The sequence below is a fragment of the Rana temporaria genome, chromosome 3, assembly GCF_905171775.1.
Source record: "Rana temporaria chromosome 3, aRanTem1.1, whole genome shotgun sequence".
Lineage (NCBI taxonomy): Eukaryota > Metazoa > Chordata > Amphibia > Anura > Ranidae > Rana > Rana temporaria.
Genome location: NC_053491.1, coordinates 179,836,627 through 179,857,568, shown reverse-complemented (window position 1 = coordinate 179,857,568; position 20,942 = coordinate 179,836,627). Strand labels below are relative to the sequence as shown.

At 40.8% G+C, this 20,942-nt stretch overlaps 1 protein-coding gene across 3 annotated transcripts in view; it reads left to right on the top strand.

Annotated features, from left to right (window-relative positions):
• The window catches only part of SLC38A4 (solute carrier family 38 member 4), a 116,422-nt gene that overhangs the window by 81,191 nt on the left and 14,289 nt on the right, over positions 1 to 20,942 (top strand). For all 3 annotated transcript variants that reach the window (XM_040343910.1, XM_040343909.1, XM_040343911.1), the window contains exons 10-13: positions 1,560 to 1,829; positions 2,072 to 2,151; positions 4,139 to 4,239; positions 13,287 to 13,411. In XM_040343910.1, coding sequence (XP_040199844.1) covers positions 1,560 to 1,829; positions 2,072 to 2,151; positions 4,139 to 4,239; positions 13,287 to 13,411 — 576 coding nt within the window. The remainder of the gene's footprint in view (positions 1 to 1,559; positions 1,830 to 2,071; positions 2,152 to 4,138; positions 4,240 to 13,286; positions 13,412 to 20,942) is intronic.

Below are 20,942 nucleotides of genomic sequence, written 5' to 3'. Positions count from 1 at the left end.
GGCATTATTAACGCTAAAAACACCCCGCTAGCGGCCAAAAATCTCCAATAAAATTACAGTAAATCTATGTTAAAACTAGCAGCGCTTTACCGCTAACGTGGCAGCGCTGTTAGTGTGAAAGGGCTCTTAAACTGGGAGAGGGAAGTTCAGCACTAGGAGCCAATCAGGTGTATTGCATGCACATGTGCTTACAAGAAACATGTTGATAAGAGCTGAGAGTAAGGCCTCTTTTACACTTGTCCTCGGACTGCAAAGTTGCATGACAAGTCATACCCAATGATTTCCAATGAGTACGATGTCTGTTCCAGTCACAGCGACTTCAAAGTAGTCCCTGTTCTATTTTGGTCCGACTTTAATGTGACTTGAGGTCCATAAACCTCAAGATTACACAGGCATTGCTTTAAGTTGAGTCAAAGTCGTGGCAAAATCGCATCAAAGTAATGGCAAAATTGTGTCAAAAATCGGGCGTAAAGGGCTTGCCTCTTCTGTTGCTCTTTAATTGCACACACCAGAAGTCTGGGGTGGAGAGAGGACACCTCTATATTCCTTTACTGCAGGCGGTATCATGCACTTGGCTGTCCTGTGTATTAGAAGGTAGAACAACTCCCTTATATGTGTTTTATCTGTGATTTAGCTGTGCATCAGTAGTTTAGTTTCAACACAGCAATTTTATTATTACTACGTATAATGTCCACATTCTAATTAAACTTCATGGGAACTAGGCTGTTTGATTTGTTTAGTTACAAATCAATATTCTACATTTTTGTTCTTCGGAGATTTGACTTATATGAATCTCTGAATCACAATAGTAACTAATTTAAACAAATCCAAAATAAATTATAATGAAACAACAAATTAATTTATTTCATTCGGATGACATGATGCAATAGTTTGAGCCTTTTGTTAATGTTTGAAGCATCCGAAATAACCTAACAATTTAACGAATGATCCAAATTGATTCAGATCCTTTTTGTTCTTATGTTGCATTAACATTTTTATTTTTAAAATGCACTACATATGAAATGGAGACATATTGCAAAAAAACATTAAGGTGTAAAAGTGAAATAAGATGCTGCTTCCTACGTATTGTGTTTGTGTTGGATGAAGGTGGATCCATCAGAATCTCTGAATCTTAACATAACGAAGGAATCGGAAATGATTTTCATTGCATTTGCTATGTTATGATTCAGATGGATTCACCTCCATTCAACCCAAACAAAGTGCATAAGTAATCTTTTAAAATAACAAATTAACTTGTTAAAATTAATATAGTCAATCTTTTGAAACATTAATCAATTTGAAACAACGGATATTGGAAACAAATCAAAATACACAAAACGAATTCCGAGAAACAAATCATTCCAACAAAATGAATATGACCAATCAAAATGATGAACTTAATGAATGAATCCAAAACGAAACCGTACACATCTGTAATGGCAACTCAATTATTTTTGCTAACACAAATCTGATCACTATTGTTTAAGAATAAGATATAACATTGCAGCTCTTGATAACACTGGTAATAAAAAATGCTAAAAATTGTTTTTCTATTCTAGGTGATTTACAAGAAAACTCAGATACCATGCCCATTACCCTTGCTGGGCCCCCATCATGGAAATTTGACAAGCAATAATACCTATCATTTGCATCCCCTTATGATACAAAATTATACTGTCGATTCTGGTGTGAACTTTATGATGGATTACAATCAAGGGGAAACAGCAGGGATTGGTGAACACAAAGACAATACCCACGGAAGTGGGGTGGAATTCGAAGCCCACACAGATGAAAAATGCAAGCCCAAATTATTTGTGTTCAACTCTCAGGTAAGGCTGTATGGTTTCTGTACTCATTTGTAATATACCCATGTTTATGTATTATGGTTATATGTTCTAAAGGCAGTGCTATACAGGCTCCAGTGAACCGTATTTGCACATTTTAACCAGTTTTGTGTACACTAACCTTTTTCAACTTCACATTTTTAAAATAGCTTTAACAATGTCAATTATAGTGTAATGTACTTTTTTGAGCATAGCAAATAATTCCTTCTCCTTCTTATATCTTTTAGACAGCCTATGCTATTCCAATCTTGGCCTTTGCTTTTGTGTGCCATCCTGAGGTGTTACCAATCTACAGTGAGCTAAAAAGGTACATGAGCATTTATGTTTTAGATGGATGCATTGATTATTATTCCCACACACAGCCTCAAATGCAGCCATCCAAACCATTTACTATCTGTCGTTGCTCTTTTTTTCTGCCATAATGAGCATTTGCCAGCACTGGTCAGAAAATATAAGGGACCATAATCAGGGTGTCTGGATGCAGCCCATAGCACTTTACAGATGGCGCGTGTTTTATGGCATGAAGAAAACACAGATGGAACAGGATACATTCATAATCTTTGGCCAGTATCCTGATGAAAATATTTGCATATGAGGTCTAAGGTTTTAAGGTGGTCAATGAGAAAAGGCCTGTTTTACATTTATTTATGGTAAAGTCCACTTGTCCTTTTAAACAGCGGTCCCCAACCTCCTGGGCACTATGGACCGGCCGCTAAAAAGTCAACCCCTCCACGGACCTGATGGGGGTGGGTCAACTTGGTGGTTATTTGTGTGGAGATTGCATGGACTGGGGGGGGGGGGGATTTAGTGGTTATTTTTGTGGTGGTTGCAGCTTGTCACCTTAGGGGGGATGCACTTTATCACCTGGGGGGGGGGGGCTGAAGCCTGTCGCCTCGGCTTGGGGTGGGGGGTGGTGTAGCCTGGGTCTCACCAGTGCAATGAGATCCTGTCACCGGCTAGGCTCTCCTCTCTCCCCTTCTCCTTCTTCATGACCACAGAGAGGGAAGAGAGCAGTGGTGCTGGGAGAAGGGGCGTGGATGTCCTCTGGTGTTCAGAGCGTGGCAGTGCAGGTTGTGCCGGCTTGCTTCCCCTGTGACGTGGCTTGGCTCCCAGTGGGCCAAGGACCAGCACAGGCCCGTGGCCCTGGGGACCCCTGCTTTAACTGCTTGCCGACCAGCCGCCGGTTATATGGCAGCAGGTCGGCTCTGCTGGGCGAGATCAAGTAGCTATACTTCATCTCGCCGCCCCCCGCTATAAAAATGCCAAGGGTCCCAAAAATGTGTCAAAAGTGTCCGAAGTGTCCGCCATAATGTCACAGTACCGATAAAAATCGCTGATCGCCGCCATTACTAGTAAAAAAAATATTAAGAAAAATGCCATAAAACTATCCCCTATTTTGTAAACGCTATAACTTTTGCGCAAACCAATCAATAAATGCTTATTGCGAACAAAATAATACAAAATATGTAGATGAATACGGATCGGCCTAATCTGAGAAAAACATTTTTTTTTTATATATATTTTTGGAGGATATTTATTATAGCAAAAAGTAAAAAATATTATTCTTTTTCAAAATTGTCGCTCTATTTTTGTTTATAGCGCAAAAACTAAAAACCGCAGAGGTGATCAAATACCACCAAAATAAAGCTCTATTTGTGGGAAAAAAGGACGCCAATTTTGTTTGGAAGCCACGTCGCACGACCGCGCAATTGTCAGTGCCAAATCGCAAAAAGTGGCCTGGTCTTTGACCAGCAATATGGTCCGGGGGTTAAGTGGTTAAAAGGCAGCAAGCAAAAATGTCCTGTTCTCTGTACTTTTCTGTCTGATCTGAGATAACCTTGTTCAAGTTCTCTTGCTATCATTGTTAATTGGCTAATAACTGAAAGATATACAATGCAACAATGATACTCTCCAACTATGACACAGCACTGTGATTGATTGATTGATTGATTGATTGGTGATTGATTGAGTGAACTGACATGGGAATTTTGAAAGCTTTATTTGATTTTTTGGAACAGTTTTTATCCCAAATTAGATTTTTTTCTAAAATGAACTGATATTTTTCACAATTTGCATTTGATATATGAATTTATTGCATGGCATTTCTTATTTTTATTCATATTGATTTATCATTTGGGCAATAAGAGTATGGACTATTGATTACATTTATTTAGCCTCTGCTTCTTTAGTAAATAACTCCCATTATCCTGTACATGAACAATGCAATTATCAGTGCATACTTAACATATATATTTTTTATGATAGCCTGACATGCTTTCAATGTGTTTTTCTAGTCGATCCCGAAGAAAAATGCAGACCATTTCCAATCTTTCAATAACAGCAATGCTCGTGATGTATCTCTTTGCTGCACTTTTTGGCTATCTTACATTTTATGGTGAGCACAATTATTTTCTAATATCTATATTCTAATATATGGCCAAATGCTGAGAGCATTTAGTATTTTGCATTTAAACTCCAAAATTGTGTATGTATAATGTTTAAAACAACAACTGTACTTTTTAACTACATTTTTCAAACAGCTGTTAGCTGACCCATTAACACAAAAATCTGTAAGCACAGTTTGATCTGTGTGGAGTCAGCGCTGTGTTTGCACCTTCCAGCTACAGACATTGGCGTTTCCTTAACTTGATAATGGATGGACAGGGGCTGGCTTGTAATTAAGAATGAATGGCCCCTCTATATTCTGCTCAGAGAAGGTGCCCATTTCAGCTGACATTTACAAAGAGGCCGAAAAATGTAAACATTATACTAGCTGTACAGTGCCATGCAGTGTTTTTGGACAAAGACAATAAAGTACATACTCTTAAATGTTTTCAGCCCTGAAACTTAATTAACCACTTGCTTACTGGGCACTTAAACCCCCTTCCTGCCCAGACCAATTTTCAACTTTCAGCACTGTCAATCTATTGCCGCGTACAGACAATCGGACATTGCGATAACAAAACCGACGGATGTTGGCTCAAACTTGTCTTGCATACACACGGTCACACAAATGTTGTTGGAAATTCCAATCGCCAAGAACGCGGTCACATACAACACGTACAATGGCACTATAAAAGGGAAGTTCAATACCAAGTGCGCCACCCTTTGGGCTCCTTCTGCTAATCTTGTGTTCGTAGTTTGGTGTGAGAGACGATTCACACTTTTCACCCTTGTGCTTTTCAGTCCATTACAGCGTGATGAATGTGCTATCTCCATTACGAGCGCTAGTTTTACCAGACCGAGCACTTCCATCTCGTACTTGATTCAGAGCATGCATGGAATTTTGTGCGTCGGAAATTGTCTACACATGATCGGAATTTACGAGAACGGATTTTGTTGTCAGAAAATTTGAGAGACAGCTCTTAAATTTTTGTTGTCGGAAATTCCGACAACAAATGTCCGATGGAGCCTACAACAAGCAAGCTCCCATCGAAAATTTGTTGTCGGAATTTCCGAGCGTGTTTACGCGGCATTAGAATGAGAATCGCGCGGTCATTTTTTTCACACAAATAGAGCTTACTTTTGGTGGTATTTAATTGCTGCTGGGTTTTTCATTGTTTGCTAAATAAAACAAAAATGTGGAAAAAAACAAAAACCGGTTTCATAGTTTGTTATACAGTTTGAAAACAGGTACTTTTTCTCCTTTACTGATGTGCACTGATGAGGCTGCACTGATAGGCTGCGCTGATGGGCACTGATAGGCGATACCGATGGGCACTGATAGGCACTGTTAAGGCGGCAATAAAGGGGAATGATAGGTGGCACTGATAAGCACTCATGAGGCAGCACTGATAGGTGGCACTGATGGTTGGCACTGAGGGGTGGCACTGAAGGTCAGTGATAGGTGAGCCAGAAGGTCACTGATAGGTGGCACTGATAGGTGGCACTGATGGGCACTGATGATCACTGATGGATGACACTGATAAGCACTGGTAGGCACTGGTATGTGACACTGATTATGAGACACTGATGGGCATTGATTGGCAGCACTGGTGGACATTGATGGATGGCACTGTGGGCACTGGACAGATGTTCCTCTGACAGAAGCCAGTGATTGGCTTTTTTTTTTTGAGGGAAAAAAAATACTGATTACCAATCTTCTGTTTACATCACATGATCAGCCATCATTAGCTGACAGCTGATCATGTTGTAAGGGGCCGGGATCAACCCCTTACTCTGATCTGTGATCAGGCGAGTCTCATAGGCTCAGTGATCACAGAGCGCGATGTGCGCGACCAGCAGGGACGCGCAGACAGCTCCTGCTAAGGGGGACTTCCATGGATGCCCTCCCGGCAATTAAGGCCCAGGCTGTAGCCGTATTTTGGCCATAACGCGGGCAGCAAGTCGTTACATTTTACAGCTATCCTTAGAAAAATACTGTAATGGTTTATACAGCCATGGAAAATAATGATTATGTTTCTATCATCTCATCCGAAAATACAATACAAATACACTACAACACATTACACCACTTCCAAATTTTTGATCTGTCGTACGAGACTTTTCGTACTTTTGTAACATCTTCGTTTTCAATATGGAGATTAGCATCCAAAAAAAAGAACGATCATTCATCCGATAATCTCATCATCTGTACTAGGCTTTAGTCCTCAACCATGACAAATGTAACTTTGTTGAGTAGATTGATTGTAATCCAACATAAAGGCGCTTCAAATAATACAATAACAGAGGAAAGTGAAAGCAGAAATGATAAGGATTGAGAGGTCAAAGCATTCTAAATGAGATTGAATGATGGCACTTATTAGTTTACCTTCCCCTTTCACCACATTCACTTGTTAACAGCAAGTGTAGTTGGAACAGTGGTGTATTTAGGTTTTGTGCTGCCCTAGGCCTGACTAAACTCATGCACCCCCTAATTTAAATATGAGCCACCCCTTCCTGTCAAGACCACATCTCTTTATGTTTAAGACCCTCCCTGAAAGTTTCAAGTGGGGATACTAGTTCTGAGGGCCGGGGGGAATAAATTCCCTTAATTTACATAGATTTCCTCTCATTTCCGGTTTGTCTATGGGGCAGGAAGTGAAGGGAAATCCCTGCAGTGGGACAGGGATAATAAAAAATAAACTGACAGGGGCTATAACCCTCCCTTACACTATTCTAAATGAAAACAAAAGGGCTGCCTATAGTTCTACTTTAACCTCTTGACCACTGGGCACTTAAACCCCCTTCCTAACCAGACCAATTTTCAGCTTTGGGTGCTCTCACAATTTGAATGACAATTACTCAGTCATACAACATTGTACCTGTCTGAAATTTTTGTCCTTATTCTGGGAGGACGTCCCAGGGACGTCCTCCCAGAATAACTCCACCGCGCTGTAGCAGTATTTTCGCTATAGCGCGGTGGGAAAGTGGTTAAGCACACATTTCGGATAATTTTATGGAGAGAACTAAGAAGATCCAACCATGCCAATGGTGCAGCCGAAAACATATAGCACAGTGAGGAAGATCTGTGGTCCAGGATGATAGGACAGTCAAAATTAGAAACAGCGCCCCCCACACACACACACACACAGTTGTGGAATTCCGGCCACCCGCTTGGGGGTGCTAGACTAATTTGCCTCTCAGCCCAGTCTGCCCCATAATACTGGTGCTACACTAGCCGGTGGGGACACTTTTCGTGCTGCCCCCCTGCAAAGTGCTGGCCTGGGCCTTGTTGGCCTAGGCCAGGATACAGCATTGAGTTGGAAATACTGGTATATGCAAATGTAGGTGGAAAGCAAGAAGGGTTGGGTTGTGGGAGAAAACAGAAGAAGAGGAAGAGTCTAAGGATGGAAAAATGGGGGGGGGGGCAATAACAAGAATGAGCTGACTCAAGTCACCTATAATGTGAGTATTGGCTTGTCAACATGGTAATGTGATAATGGTCTATCCAGGGAGCCCAGCATTATTGCTATTTAGCTATCATGTTATCCTGCATTGCTGTGAATTTCTCCTTGTTTATCAAAGCATGTGGTCTATGTTAGAGAATGATCATAGATTTGAACACGTCAAGATAAACACAATCAACAAGGAAATAAATTGATTTAATTGACTCAAGTTTCCACCTAGACTGATTATCCTTATTAATGAAAACAATTGCCTATTGGTTAACCTACTCATTTACCGCATTTAGTCTAAAAAAAATAGAATTATTTAATCAAAATAATCATGACATCAGAAAACTGTATTACTACCTGTATGGACAGTCCTGTAAAAAAACAATTGGAGAATGAAAGTTCAAATCTGACTAATGTAATTATTTTAGATAGGTGGTTGTCAGTTTCGTCCAGCAGAATCAAGTTTAATCCTAGAGCATTTAGAATCATCAAATGTGGCAAAGTTCAGTGTCTGTTCAGGTCAAAGGCCTTTTGCATAACATCCAAAATGCTAATATTCATAATACCTAATTTCTCATTCTTACATGAAGTATCATCAGAAAATTTGGTATTTGCTGACCTCGGCAGAATATTGTGCTAGAGTTCATCCAAAGACCATGCTACCCATACAGTCTTAGCAGTGTGAGGCCCCGTACACACGACCGAGTTTCTCGGCAGAATTCAGCCAGAAACTCGATCGGAGCCGTATTCTGCCGAGAAACCCGGTCGTCTGTACACTTTCGGCCGAGGAAACCGACGAGGATCTCGTCGGGCCAAATCGAGAACATGTTCTCTATTTCCTCGTTAGTCAATGAGGAAACTTGGCTCGCCGAGATCCTCGGCGGCTTCACAAGGAACTCGACGAGCAAAATGATGTGTTTTGCCCGTCGAGTTTCTCGGACGTGTGTACGGGGCCTGAGAAAGTTGGAGTAGCCTCTCCATAGCCAGCACATGGAAGAGCACACTATGCATGCCCCCAAATGGGTTTTGTTTGACACTTTTCTAGTTTAGCTTTTTCTGTCATGGAAATGTTTTATTGGCATTATCTTCCAGAGCAAAATGAATACACATTTAAGAAAATAATTGCTATTTATAAAGAAACTTGATATGTGTGTGAGGCTTTATATAGACATTTTCATATTTCACATTTAAAAAAAACACATTGCATTGAATATGTTCAGTGCTTGTAAAACATTTTACCCAGAGCAACAACATCTACAACAATCTGTACAGGCCTCTCCAATTTCACCTGTCAGCAATTTAGTGTTCTCTGATCAATGAAAGATAAACTCTATCTCCATTTGTCTGTAACGTGCACAGATTTTGTTATTTAACATTACGTTGATGTAACTGTTGCACTTCCAAAGACACATTTCAGACTGGTGTGTGAATATTGTCATGCACATTGATTTCAGTCCTCCAAGCAAATCAGGGTTTAACATTTTAATATGGATATCTGCAAACCTGAAAGTTTGCAACAAACATTTTTCCTTATTAATTACTATCATAGGTGTGCGCAGCCCATTGCATTAGGGTGTGCACCCCCAAAGCTCAAACACATATGCGCTAGGCTTGCCACATCATCCCTTTAATCCAGGACACACATTAATTATACAGGTTCTGTGGCTGATTAAAGCGGGAGTTCACCCGAAAAACAATTTTTAACATTAGATTGAGGCTCATTTTGTCAAGGGAAATCGGGTGTTTTTTTTTTAAATCGAAGCAGTACTTACCGTTTTAGAGATAGATCTTCTCCGCCGCTTCCGGGTATGGTCTTCGGGACTGGGCGTTCCTATTTGATTGACAGGCTTCCGACAGGCTTCCGACGGTCGCATACATTGCGTCACGAGTAGCCGAAAGAAGCCGAACGTCGGTGCGGCTCTATACGGCGCCTGCGCACCGACGTTCGGCTACTTTCGGAAAATTGTGACGCGATGTATGTGACCGTCGGAAGCCTGTCAATCAAATAGGAACGCCCAGTCCCGCAGCCCATACCCGGAAGCGGCGGAGAAGATCTATCTCTAAAACAGTAAGTACGGCTTCGATTTAAAAAAAAAACACCCGATTCCCCTTGACAAAATGAGCCTCAATCTAATGTTAAAAATTAAGTTTTTGGGTGAACCTCCACTTTAAGGTAATTAAACTCACTCTGCATTAAATCAGCCTCAGAACCTACAGTATGTAGTTCATATGTGTCCTGGATTAAAGGAATGATGTGACAACCCTATTATGAGCATGTGTGTATGTATACTGTGTCAGTAGTGCTTTGGATTGTGTCAGTAGGGCAGAGGTTGGTGTCAGAAGCACAGTGGACAGTGTCAGTATAAAGCCTCGTACACACGGTCGGACATCCGACAAACTTTCCCTTGGATTGTTGTCCGAAGTGATTTGTCCGGTCACACCCATAGCATACACACGCTCGGAATTTTCTGAAAACTTTTCTAAAACTTTCCCAACATCACATGGTTTTTCTGCTCTTTTCTGCTCTTTATCACCACCCATTGGTTAACTTCTGCTATTGTTGGTTGATTTTAACATTGGTTCTGGGCATGCATGTTTGTACTTCGGACAAAAGTCCGATGGCTTGCTATACACACGGTCGGACTAGGCACCATCGGACTTTTGTTGTCGTAAAGTTTGTCCGTTTGCAGACCGAACTTTTTGTCCGATGAAACCTGAAAAAGTTGGTCCGATGGAGCGTACACACGATCGGACAAATGTGAAAACTTGCAGATTTTGAAGTTTGTTGGCCGAAAGTCCGACCGTGTGTATGGGCCTTAACAGTGAATGATGTCAGTCTGTTTTTTATTATTTTCCACAATATGTATTTTTTCCTGGGGATCGGCAAGGAAGATTCACTGTTTACCCATCACCTGCCAGTGATTGACAGGTGATTGTGATTGAAGGGTCGTTGAGCCCCGGATTAGAGTGTACCCAGGCACATCCGGCACACCCTGTGCGAACACCTATGGTTACTAGTGGCCTAAGGTTCCTCCATGCCATCCCTCCCTTTCCCACAGCCTGGAAGGGCTGTGTCATCATGAACAGGGGACTTGTTTCCTACCCTTATTAGTTGTAGTCATAATGCACTGAGGTCTCCTCTGATCCAATACCATACACATGCTCTACATCATTTTTGATCACAGCCACAGACAGCATAGTTGCAAATTGCAATGAACTTCTTGATTTGCTTCCTTTTGGTCTGTTAAATATTTCCATTGATTCTACTTGAAAACTTTTAAGTGTATAACTTTCTGTACTCTCTGCCTATGCTGCACTCTTATCAGTTACATTGATCCCAGCTCTCTCTGCAGCCTACAAACCACTTCCCCCTAGATTATGTTAATTATAAGATGGGGAGATGTTCTTTAGTATTAAAACACTTCCTGTTCTAGGGTGACACTGCTGCTGTTCCTTGATAAATACAGTATATTTGAACCAGCTTTGTTACCCTAGAAAGAAAGTGTGTTATTGACAAGGTAAAAAGAAAAGAAAAAAGCATAACAAAATAATGCAGCCACCACATCTAAGGGCTGGTTGCAATATGTTATATTTTTGTTATTAGATTTACATATACTTTAAATTGCTGAGTAATTGTCAGTAACTCCTAACAAGTGCAAGTTCATAAGGTTATAGTCATTGCTACTGTCAGGCCCCGTACACACGGCCGAGGAACTCGACGTGCCAAACACATCGAGTTCCTCGGCCAGTTCAGCCCTGAAGCCGCCGAGGAGCTCGGCGGGCCGAGAGCTCCCATAGAACAGCGAGGAAATAGAGAACATGTTCTCTATTTCCTCGTCGAGCTCCTCGTCGGCTTCCTCGGCGAAATTGTACACACGGCCGGGTTTCTCGGCAGAATTCAGCCAGAAACTCGGTCGGAAGCTGAATTCTGCCGAGGAAACTGGTCGTGTGTATGGGGCCTCACACATAAAGACAAGAGGGTGTTAAGCTCAAGTTCTCATTTTGTCATTGGCTGTGAACCACGAGTAAGGAGCAAAACTTTTACAGCAGGGGCAGAGTCAGGATATATATATATATATATATATATATATATATATATATATATATATATATATATATATATATTTGTGTGTGTATATATATATATATATATATATATATATATACATATACATATATATATATACACACACAGATAAATCTATATATAGATATTATGTCATTCAAACATTTAGTCTCCTACATGTACCATCAAATATATTCCAGAGGTAGGCAACCTTAAAGAGGGGGAGATCTACCTGAACAACATGGAAGTCGAATATCTCCGGGAACAGTGTCTCCTCCTCACACCTAATTTAAACCTCTAATTGTCGTACTACCGTGTCACAATCGTGTTCATTGCAGGGCAATCATGGGATTAAATCAGGTGGTAAAGATGCAACATGTTGCATCTTAACATCTTAACTATGGGGTTTTACCAATCGCCAAACTGCAAATGTAAATAAACCCTTACCGTTCTGAGCCCCCTATAAGGCTACTTTTACACTCATTTGAAGCAGTTTACCTGCAAGGCAGGTGTAGCGCAGTGCATTTGCGACTTTCCTGGCTTAGCTGCACTTTGCCAACGACTTTTATTATATCTAAAAGCGTACCAAAACTCCTGCATGCACCAACCCGCAGGATGTAATAGAAGTGGCTAAGCACAGCAAAACTGCAGGAAAGCTACAGGTACACTGCACTGCACCCACGGTAAAAGCAGCCCTATACTATTATACCCAGTGTTTTGCTTCACACTGTGCTGAATATCTCTTCTTTCCTGCTGCTGGCACTAATCTGGAGACCGCTAGCTGGGATAAGATGTAGCGTGCAGTTGGTATTACTCCGTATGGGACAGGAAGCAGCACTACAGAGGAGGCATCGACTTATGCAGCTCTTGCTCCCTACTACAGCTCCAACTTTACAAGTAGTCCCTCTGAACACTACACTGCACTCTGTTTGATGCCCTGGGATGCCGGGTCAGCAAGCCCAGACCACAATCTACCAGTTACCTGGGAACAGTGCCGGGACAAGGTCATCCAGCACCCAGGTCAAAAGATGCCAAATTTTACCCCACCGCCCAGTCCCTTAGGGTTATGATCAGAGGAACTCCCATGCTTGCAATAATTACGCCCAGGGCAGCTGATCCTCCTGCCCACTCCTTGTCCCGGCCTTGCATGGGCATGATCTACTGGTAGATCACGATCCATGGGTTGCTAACCCTCCCGTATAGATGATGAACATTGACACAAAAGGGCATCTACTTGTAAAGACAAATTGCTGATATTATTATTTTTATAGAGGAAGTCAAAGTAACAACAGCGTTTTCTGTACCTGTGACAGTAATTTGAAAAGGATTTGTTGGTGGCGTTGTCACTGCTGTCACTTCTTCTGTTCATTTATGTATGTATTACACATATAAACTGCAAACTCTCTTCCAGTATAAAAATATTTTGTGTGCCATTCCACAATTTGGTATACTCGGTGCTGCATAATATGCTGGCAATGTAAAAACAAGCAAACGGCGGTAATTATATATTTTAATGTTTACATTTTCCTTTCCTTGCAGGAGAAGTTCAAGACGAATTACTTCACACCTTCACAAAAGTCTATAGATTTGATACCCTTCTTCTCTGTGTCCGCTTAGCAGTGCTGGTAGCAGTGACCTTGACAGTGCCAATTGTTTTGTTCCCAGTAAGTGCCTTAAAAGCTTTTAGAAAATACAGACATAAAAACAAATGTAATATTAATATATATAGATCTATCTATCTATCTATCTATCTATCTATCTATCTGTATATCTATATCTATAAATATAGATAGATAGATAGATAGATAGATAGATAGATAGATAGATAGATAGATAGATAGATAGATAGATAGATAGATAGATAGATAGATAATATGGGCCAGATTCACGTAGAATCGCAAGTGCCTGATTCACAAAGCACTTGCGATGAAAACTACGCCGGCGGCCTCCGGCGCAAGGCGGGCCAATTCAAATGGGCGTGTGCCATTTAAATTAGGCGCGCTCCTGCGCCGGACCTACTGCGCATGCTCCGTTTCGCAATTCCCGTCGTGCTTTGCGCGTCGTGACGTAATTTTTTCGAACGGCGACGCGCGTAGCGTACTTCCGTATTCCCGGACGTGTTACGCAAACGACGTAAAAAAATGTATTTCGACGCGGGAACGACGGCCATACTTTAGACAGTAATACGATTGCTGACTAAAGTTAGGGCACCCAAAACGACGACTAAATTTGTGACGGGAAACTAGACTAGCGGCGACGTAGCGAACGCGAAAATCCGTCGTGGATTGCCGTAACTCCTAATTTGCATACCCGACGCTGGTTTACGACGCGAACTCCCCCCAGCGGCGGCCGCGGTACTGCATCCCAAGATCCGACAGTGTAAAACAATTACACCTGTCGGATCTTATAGATATCTATGCGTAACTGATTCTATGAATCAGTCGCATAGATAGAAACAGAGATTCGACGGCGTATCAGGAGATACGCCGTCGTATCCCCTTTGTGAATCTGGCCCTATATATCTTTACACATATATATATATATATACTGTATATATATATACATATATATATATATATATATATATATATATATAAATATAGATATATACAGTAGATAGATATGTATATCTATATATAAATATATAAAAGGAAAATGTTTTTGTAATTAATTTGCTTTAAGGTGCATTTGGGTTTGAAATAAAAGTTGTCACATAAATGAATTAAATGATAGCTGAAACTCAGCAATGGAATGCATATGGCTTACATGCTGTAGCGCCCTCTGCTGTTACCTCAGTAGTTTTCCTACTGTGCTGAACTACTACTGTAGTTCCTGAATAAACCTGGATAATGATCTTAGCTGTAGTTTTTGCTCTGTGAAGATTTAAGGCAGCTGTTGGCTGGTTATGGCAGTATTACCTTTCATGTGCTGTGCTATAAATATAATCCGGTTGTCACAAAATGTTCAAAATGTTTTGATAGAAACGCGGAGTTGCAATGCCTCGTCCTTGGAGCAAGATATTGATTTCTTGTCAAATGTAACGGATAGTTTGATTTAATAAATTTAGAAATTGGCTTATTAAAATTAACTTTAATTTTGAATCAAAATTGTGTTGCATGTGATTGGATGAGTGAATTGAATACAGCTTCACTTTATTCATTAAACGAAGTGAACATTCTCCACTTCTGTAGTATATCAATCCAGACAGATAGATTAAAAGACAGATACAATTTGGAGATGTATAACAAAGATAAGTCGGTAGCTTTGAAGTGACCTATCGTCCCCTCTTTCATAAATATTCCTATGTCCTCTGAACAAACGTGTTTTACCTGTCAGTCTGGCTCAGCATTGTCAGTTACAGGCAGTGATTGCCCAAAAATTTAAAAAGGGCTCTAGACATTTTTACAAAAATATATCTTTTAGACATGTACATTCCTAAGTGACACGTTTTTTAGATAGTCTGCTGTTTTTATCGGCATCAGGATTAAAAAATTAATAATTAATAGTTATAACTGCAACTATTAAATCATGCATATAATAAAATAAATTGAATTATTTTTGGAGCTGACTTTCTCATGCAAAATCATGCCTGGGGCAATGTATGCTGCCTGGGGCTTGTGATAAGATAGTCAATTAACAAAACAGCAAAGTGGTAAAAATCATAGAGAATTACATTACAATATTTTGGAAATGAAAACAAGTGGAGACAATTTTTTGCATTTTATAATTTATTTGTCATTGATTCATAACTTTTCTCCATTAATGCCACTAAAAATTAGGTTGGATACAATTCAACAATTTAAAAAAAAATTGATTTAAATAAGATATTTTTTTATTTAAATCAGTTTTTATCAAATTAATTTTAATAAAATGTTTTTGGAATAAAATCTATCTAAAGATAGTTTTTTATTTAAGATACATTAATAATTTTGTTTATTCAGCATGAAATTTAACTTAGATATGTAGCATGAGGCAATGTGCAAAAGTTATAGGGCCAGATTCTCTAAAGAGATACGATGGCGTATCTCCAGATACGCCGTCGTATCTCTGAGTTGCGCAGTCGTATCTATGCGCCTGATTCTTAGAATCAGTTACGCATAGATTTCCATTAGATCCGACAGGCGTAAGTCTCTTATGCCGTCGGATCGTAACTGCATATTTACGCTGGGCGCTAGGGGCGTGTACGCTGATTTACGCGTCGAAATATGTAAATCAGCTAGATACACGAATTCACGAACGTACGCTCGGCCGATGCAGTACAGTTACGCCGTTTACGTTAGGCTTTTCCCGGCGTAAAGTTACCCCTGCTATATGGTGGCGTAAGTGCGGCGTACCAATGTTAAGTATGGCCATCGTTCCTGCGACGAAATTTTAAAATTTTGCGTCATTTGCGTAACTCGCCCGTGAATGGGGCTGGACGTAATTTACGTTCACGTCAAAACCAATACGTCCTTGCGGCGTATTAGGAGCAATGCACACTGGGAGATTTCCACGGACGGCGCATGCGCCGTTCGTGAAAAACGTCAATCACGTCGGGTCACAGAACATTAACATAAAACACGCCCCCCTGTCCCACATTTAAATTAGGCGGGCTTACGCTGGCCGATTTACGCTACGCCGCCGCAACTTACGGAGCAAGTGCTTTGAGAATACTGCACTTGCCCGTCTAAGTTGCGGAGGCGTAACGTAAATCAGATACGTTACGCCCGCACAAAGTTACGCACTCCTACGAGAATCTGGCCCATAGTGTCTACAAAATAGGGGATAGTTTTATGGCATTTTTATTCATATATTTTTTTTTACTAGTAATGGCGGCGATCAACGATTTTTATCGTGACTGCGACATTATGGCGGACACATTGGACACTTTTGATGCTATTTTAGGACCATTGACATTTATACAGCGATCAGTGCTATAAAAATGCACTGATTACTCTGCAGTCTTTCCATTCTGCCGATGTAAAAGTGTATGAGGCGGCCGGCAAGCGCTTAAAGATTCTAACTACAGCAAGAATAGTCCTTACATTTAAAGAGAACCTGTCATTTCAGATCCATCATGGCAGCTCCTGTTAGCGTGCATTAATTCACCTGCGGCAGCCACGTCCCTCACCTTGTTGTGTCCCTGCCGCAACACCAGCTAACCAGTCAACAGTGGGTCAGAGGAGAAGCCGATGTGGGACAGAGATGCTAGTTGCTCTTTAAAAATTATGATTTAAATCGAGTTGATTTAAATCAAGCCCTTTTACTAGTGATTTAAATCATGATTCAAATCCACCCTGCTAAAAATAAATATCTTTATATTGCCAGTCACATGGTCTTACAGGCAAATTTGCTTGGATTTGGATTACATGTCCCAGTGGCCCCTCCTATTTTTATGTAATAAAAGGTTTCTTTTGATATTTATTACATGTGATCAGTTAATAAAATAAGGAAAGAAAAAATGTGGGTCCCAGCCTATGTGACTTCCAGGGCATACACCCATTAGATGCAATGCTCTGAAATTTAGTGTAAAGCAGAACTACGCTGCATCTGTGCACCACAAAAAACTCTATTTAATCAATTTTTTAAAGGTTGTAAAGGTAAAATGTTTTTTTTCCTAAATAACTTCCTTTACCTTATTCACTTTACAGTCAACATTTAGGACAAGGGGGCACTCTTTACGTCTAGAGGAAAAGAGATTTCACCTCCAAATACGGAAAGGTTTCTTCACAGTAGGAGCTGTGAAGCCTTGTACACACGACCGAGGAACTTGACAGGCGAAACACATCGTTTTCCTCGTCGAGTTGCTTGTTAGGCTGTCGAGGAACTCGACAAGGCAAGTTTCTCCATTCCCGTCGAGGAAAAAGAAGACATGCTCTCTTTTTGGCTCGACTGGATCCTCGACAGTTTCCTCATCAAAAAATGTACACACGACCAGTTTCCTCGGCAAAAAAAAAATCCCAGCAAGTTTCTTGCTGGTTTTTGCAGAGAAACTCGGTCGTGTGTACGAGGCCTTAAAATGTGGAATAGACTCCCTGCAGAGGTGGTTCTGGTCAGCTCAGTAAAGTGCTTTAACAAAGGCATGGATATTTTCCTAAATGTACATAAAATAACTGGGTACTAACATTTATAGGTAAAGTTGATCCGGGGAACATCCGATTGCCTCTCTGGGGATCAGGAAGGAATTTTTTCCCCTGCTGTAGCAAATTGGAGCATGCTTTGCTGGGGGTTTTTGCCTTCCTCTGGATCAACTGTGGGTATAGAATTGGGTATATGTGATTGTACGATATTATTATAATTTTATTTCTTATGGTAGAACTTGATGGACTTGTGTCTTTTTTCAACCTAAATAACTATGTGACTATGTAACCTTAGTGCAGTCCTCCTTCACTTACCTCATCCTTAAATTTTGCTTTTAAATGTCCTTATTTCTTCTGAGAAATCCTCACTTCCTGTTCTTCTTTCTGTAACTCCACACAGTAATGCAAAGCTTTCTCCCTGGTGTGGAGTGTCGTGCTCGCCCCCTCCGCTTTATTTTGGAGAAACACCTTCTTGCATTTCTGGTTGTGGCTGTCTTGAGTAAGGGCAGATGATTCATGTAACATTTACTTACTGGAATCCATCAGCCCTTAGCTCAGGCATGCATGCAGGAGAGTGAGCTTAGCCAAGAAAGCCCATCCTCCCCTTCTGAAGACTCCTGGGAAATATAATATAATTTGCCTAGGTCTCAGAAACTGGAAAGTTACTGAAGGAATGTAAAAAAACATTTTAAACCTAGTGGTTGTAGATGCATTAATGAAAATTCCCAGTTCAGCTGTTTATAGTGCAGTGTGTTCAGAAGCTATGCTGTGGTATATGGAAGCTGATGTAAATGTAGTGTGGCTTAAAAAGAAAAGCACTAGACATTGAAGCAGAAACAGGAAACAGGTGGCCGAACTCATCCAGTGTTAATAACTCAATTTATAGGTACGGGAACTAGCTGGGACATTGGAGTCCTCATTTGAGATAGTGATTTATGACCATGTTATTAGTAGATAAATATTACCCTGAACACATATATTCTATGACAACACACATCAGGAGTCCCATTATTTGGAATACATTAGTACTGTATTTAATATTATCTAGTTCATAAGTATCTAATACTAATGTAAACCTGTGTGATTTCATTCATATTAAATACATTGGCATTGATTTACTAAAGCAGTAGAGAATGTTCTTTTTACAAAGGGGAAAACACAATTATGTGTAAGGGAAATATAGAAAACAGGATTTTTGATAGCAAATGAATGGATGATTGAAGTGAACGCAGGTTCACCTTTTTTTTATTACAGTATATTTAAAGGAGTTGTAAAGGAAATATTTATTTTTTGCTGAAATGACTGTTTACAGGGTATAGAGACATAATAGTTAACTGATTCCTTTTAAAAATGATTAACAATAGATAAAAATCAATCATATAATGTGCCTGCAGTTTCAGTTTCGTTTTTGCATGCTGTTTCCTGCTCTGTGATGTACAGAGACTCAGAGCCAATACAGGGCAGTGATAGTTTGTAAAACTAAACTGATTGGTGCTGAGGGGTTTTAGACACACAGTAATCACACCTTGATTAGTGACCACAGAGAGAAAGCTCCCATGACTTTTTTCATCAGGAAACAGACAACCAGGAAGTGTTCAGAACAGAGAAGGATTAGAGCAAAAACGAACACTGCAGTAAGGTAAAGGAAGCTATTTAGCTAAAAAAATTCCTTTAGTGACCCTTTAAACCCAAAAAATAAAAATATTACAAATTGCAGCTTACGGTCTTTAGATGTGGTGGCTGTATTCGTTTTCTTTTTTAGTCTAAGTACACTTTCCTGCCAGTACAGGTTATCCTCCCTGCCCTGTCCCATGCACTGAAATTAAATCACAAACCGACCCTAGGGATGGTGTTCAGGTTTGCGGCACTGCAGCTCGTTCACCCACCTGAACCTTCTGCTGCTAGCATCAAGAACTCTTTAATTTATTGGCAGTATTATTACTACCAATGAGAACTTACTGCTGTGCAAGCTGCTAGCTTCATTGGTTGCTGAAAACTAGTGGCCGCACAGCCTCGTTGGTTGATAAGGCAACTTCCGGTATTCTAGCAGCCACTATTCCGCTGCTTTCTGGCTTGTAAACAAGCTTGCAGATATCCCTTGTGTGGTCATTGACCACATATGCTCATGAACCAATTTTGGGCAATGCTGTCAACCAGTAGCGGGTGGTGCTCAAAAATTTTTGGGGGCACAAACAAAGTGAAAAAAAAATCAATTACAGCCACTGTGCCCATCAAACGCAGCTACTGTGCCAAACACAGCTACTGTGCCATCAAACGCAGACACTGTACCCATAAATTGCTGCCACTGTGCAAACAAACACAGCCACTGTACACAACAATTGCTGACACTGTGCCCATCAATTGGCGCCAGTGTGCCCCATCAAATGCTGCCAGTGTGCCCATCAATTGCCGCTACTGTGCCCCATCAGATGCTGCCAGTGTGCCGATCAATTGCCGCTACTGTGGCCCATCAGATGCTGCCAGTGTGCTCCCTCTACCTAGGACTACCGAAATACGAGATTTCTCGTCTACAATCGTCCAGAACAGCCAGACAGGTAACGAGAAAAAAAAACTGGGAATCGATCATCCTGGTCCTGAGGACTCTCCATTGGCTAGCCGTAAAGGATTGGGTTACATTCAAGACCCTCTGCCTCATAAATGCACACAAGGAAACATGCCTCAATACTTATGCGAGAAAAGAAACACTACACCCTTAATCTGGCCCTCCGATCAACTAACCAAAACCTCCTCCGCATCCCCAAGTCCCGCTACAAATCTAAAGCAGAACGAAGATTCGCAGTCCAAGGACCACGGCTATGGAACGCTCTACCCAGAGATATCCGCATGGAAGAAAACCATCAGGCCTTCAGAAAAAAACTTATGACCCACCTCTTCTGAAGGTTCTGGACGGCATTGGATACAAAGCACCTTGAGGCAATTTAGTCCGCATTTGTAGCGCTATACAAGTTACTCACTCACTCATCAATTGCCACTACTGTGCCCCATCAGTTATTGTCATTGTGCCCATCATTTGGCGCTACTGTGCCCCATCAGATACTGACAGTGTGCCCATCAATTGCCGCTACTGTGCCCCATCAGATTCTGATGGGGCTAATTCCTTTGCTTTGCTAACACA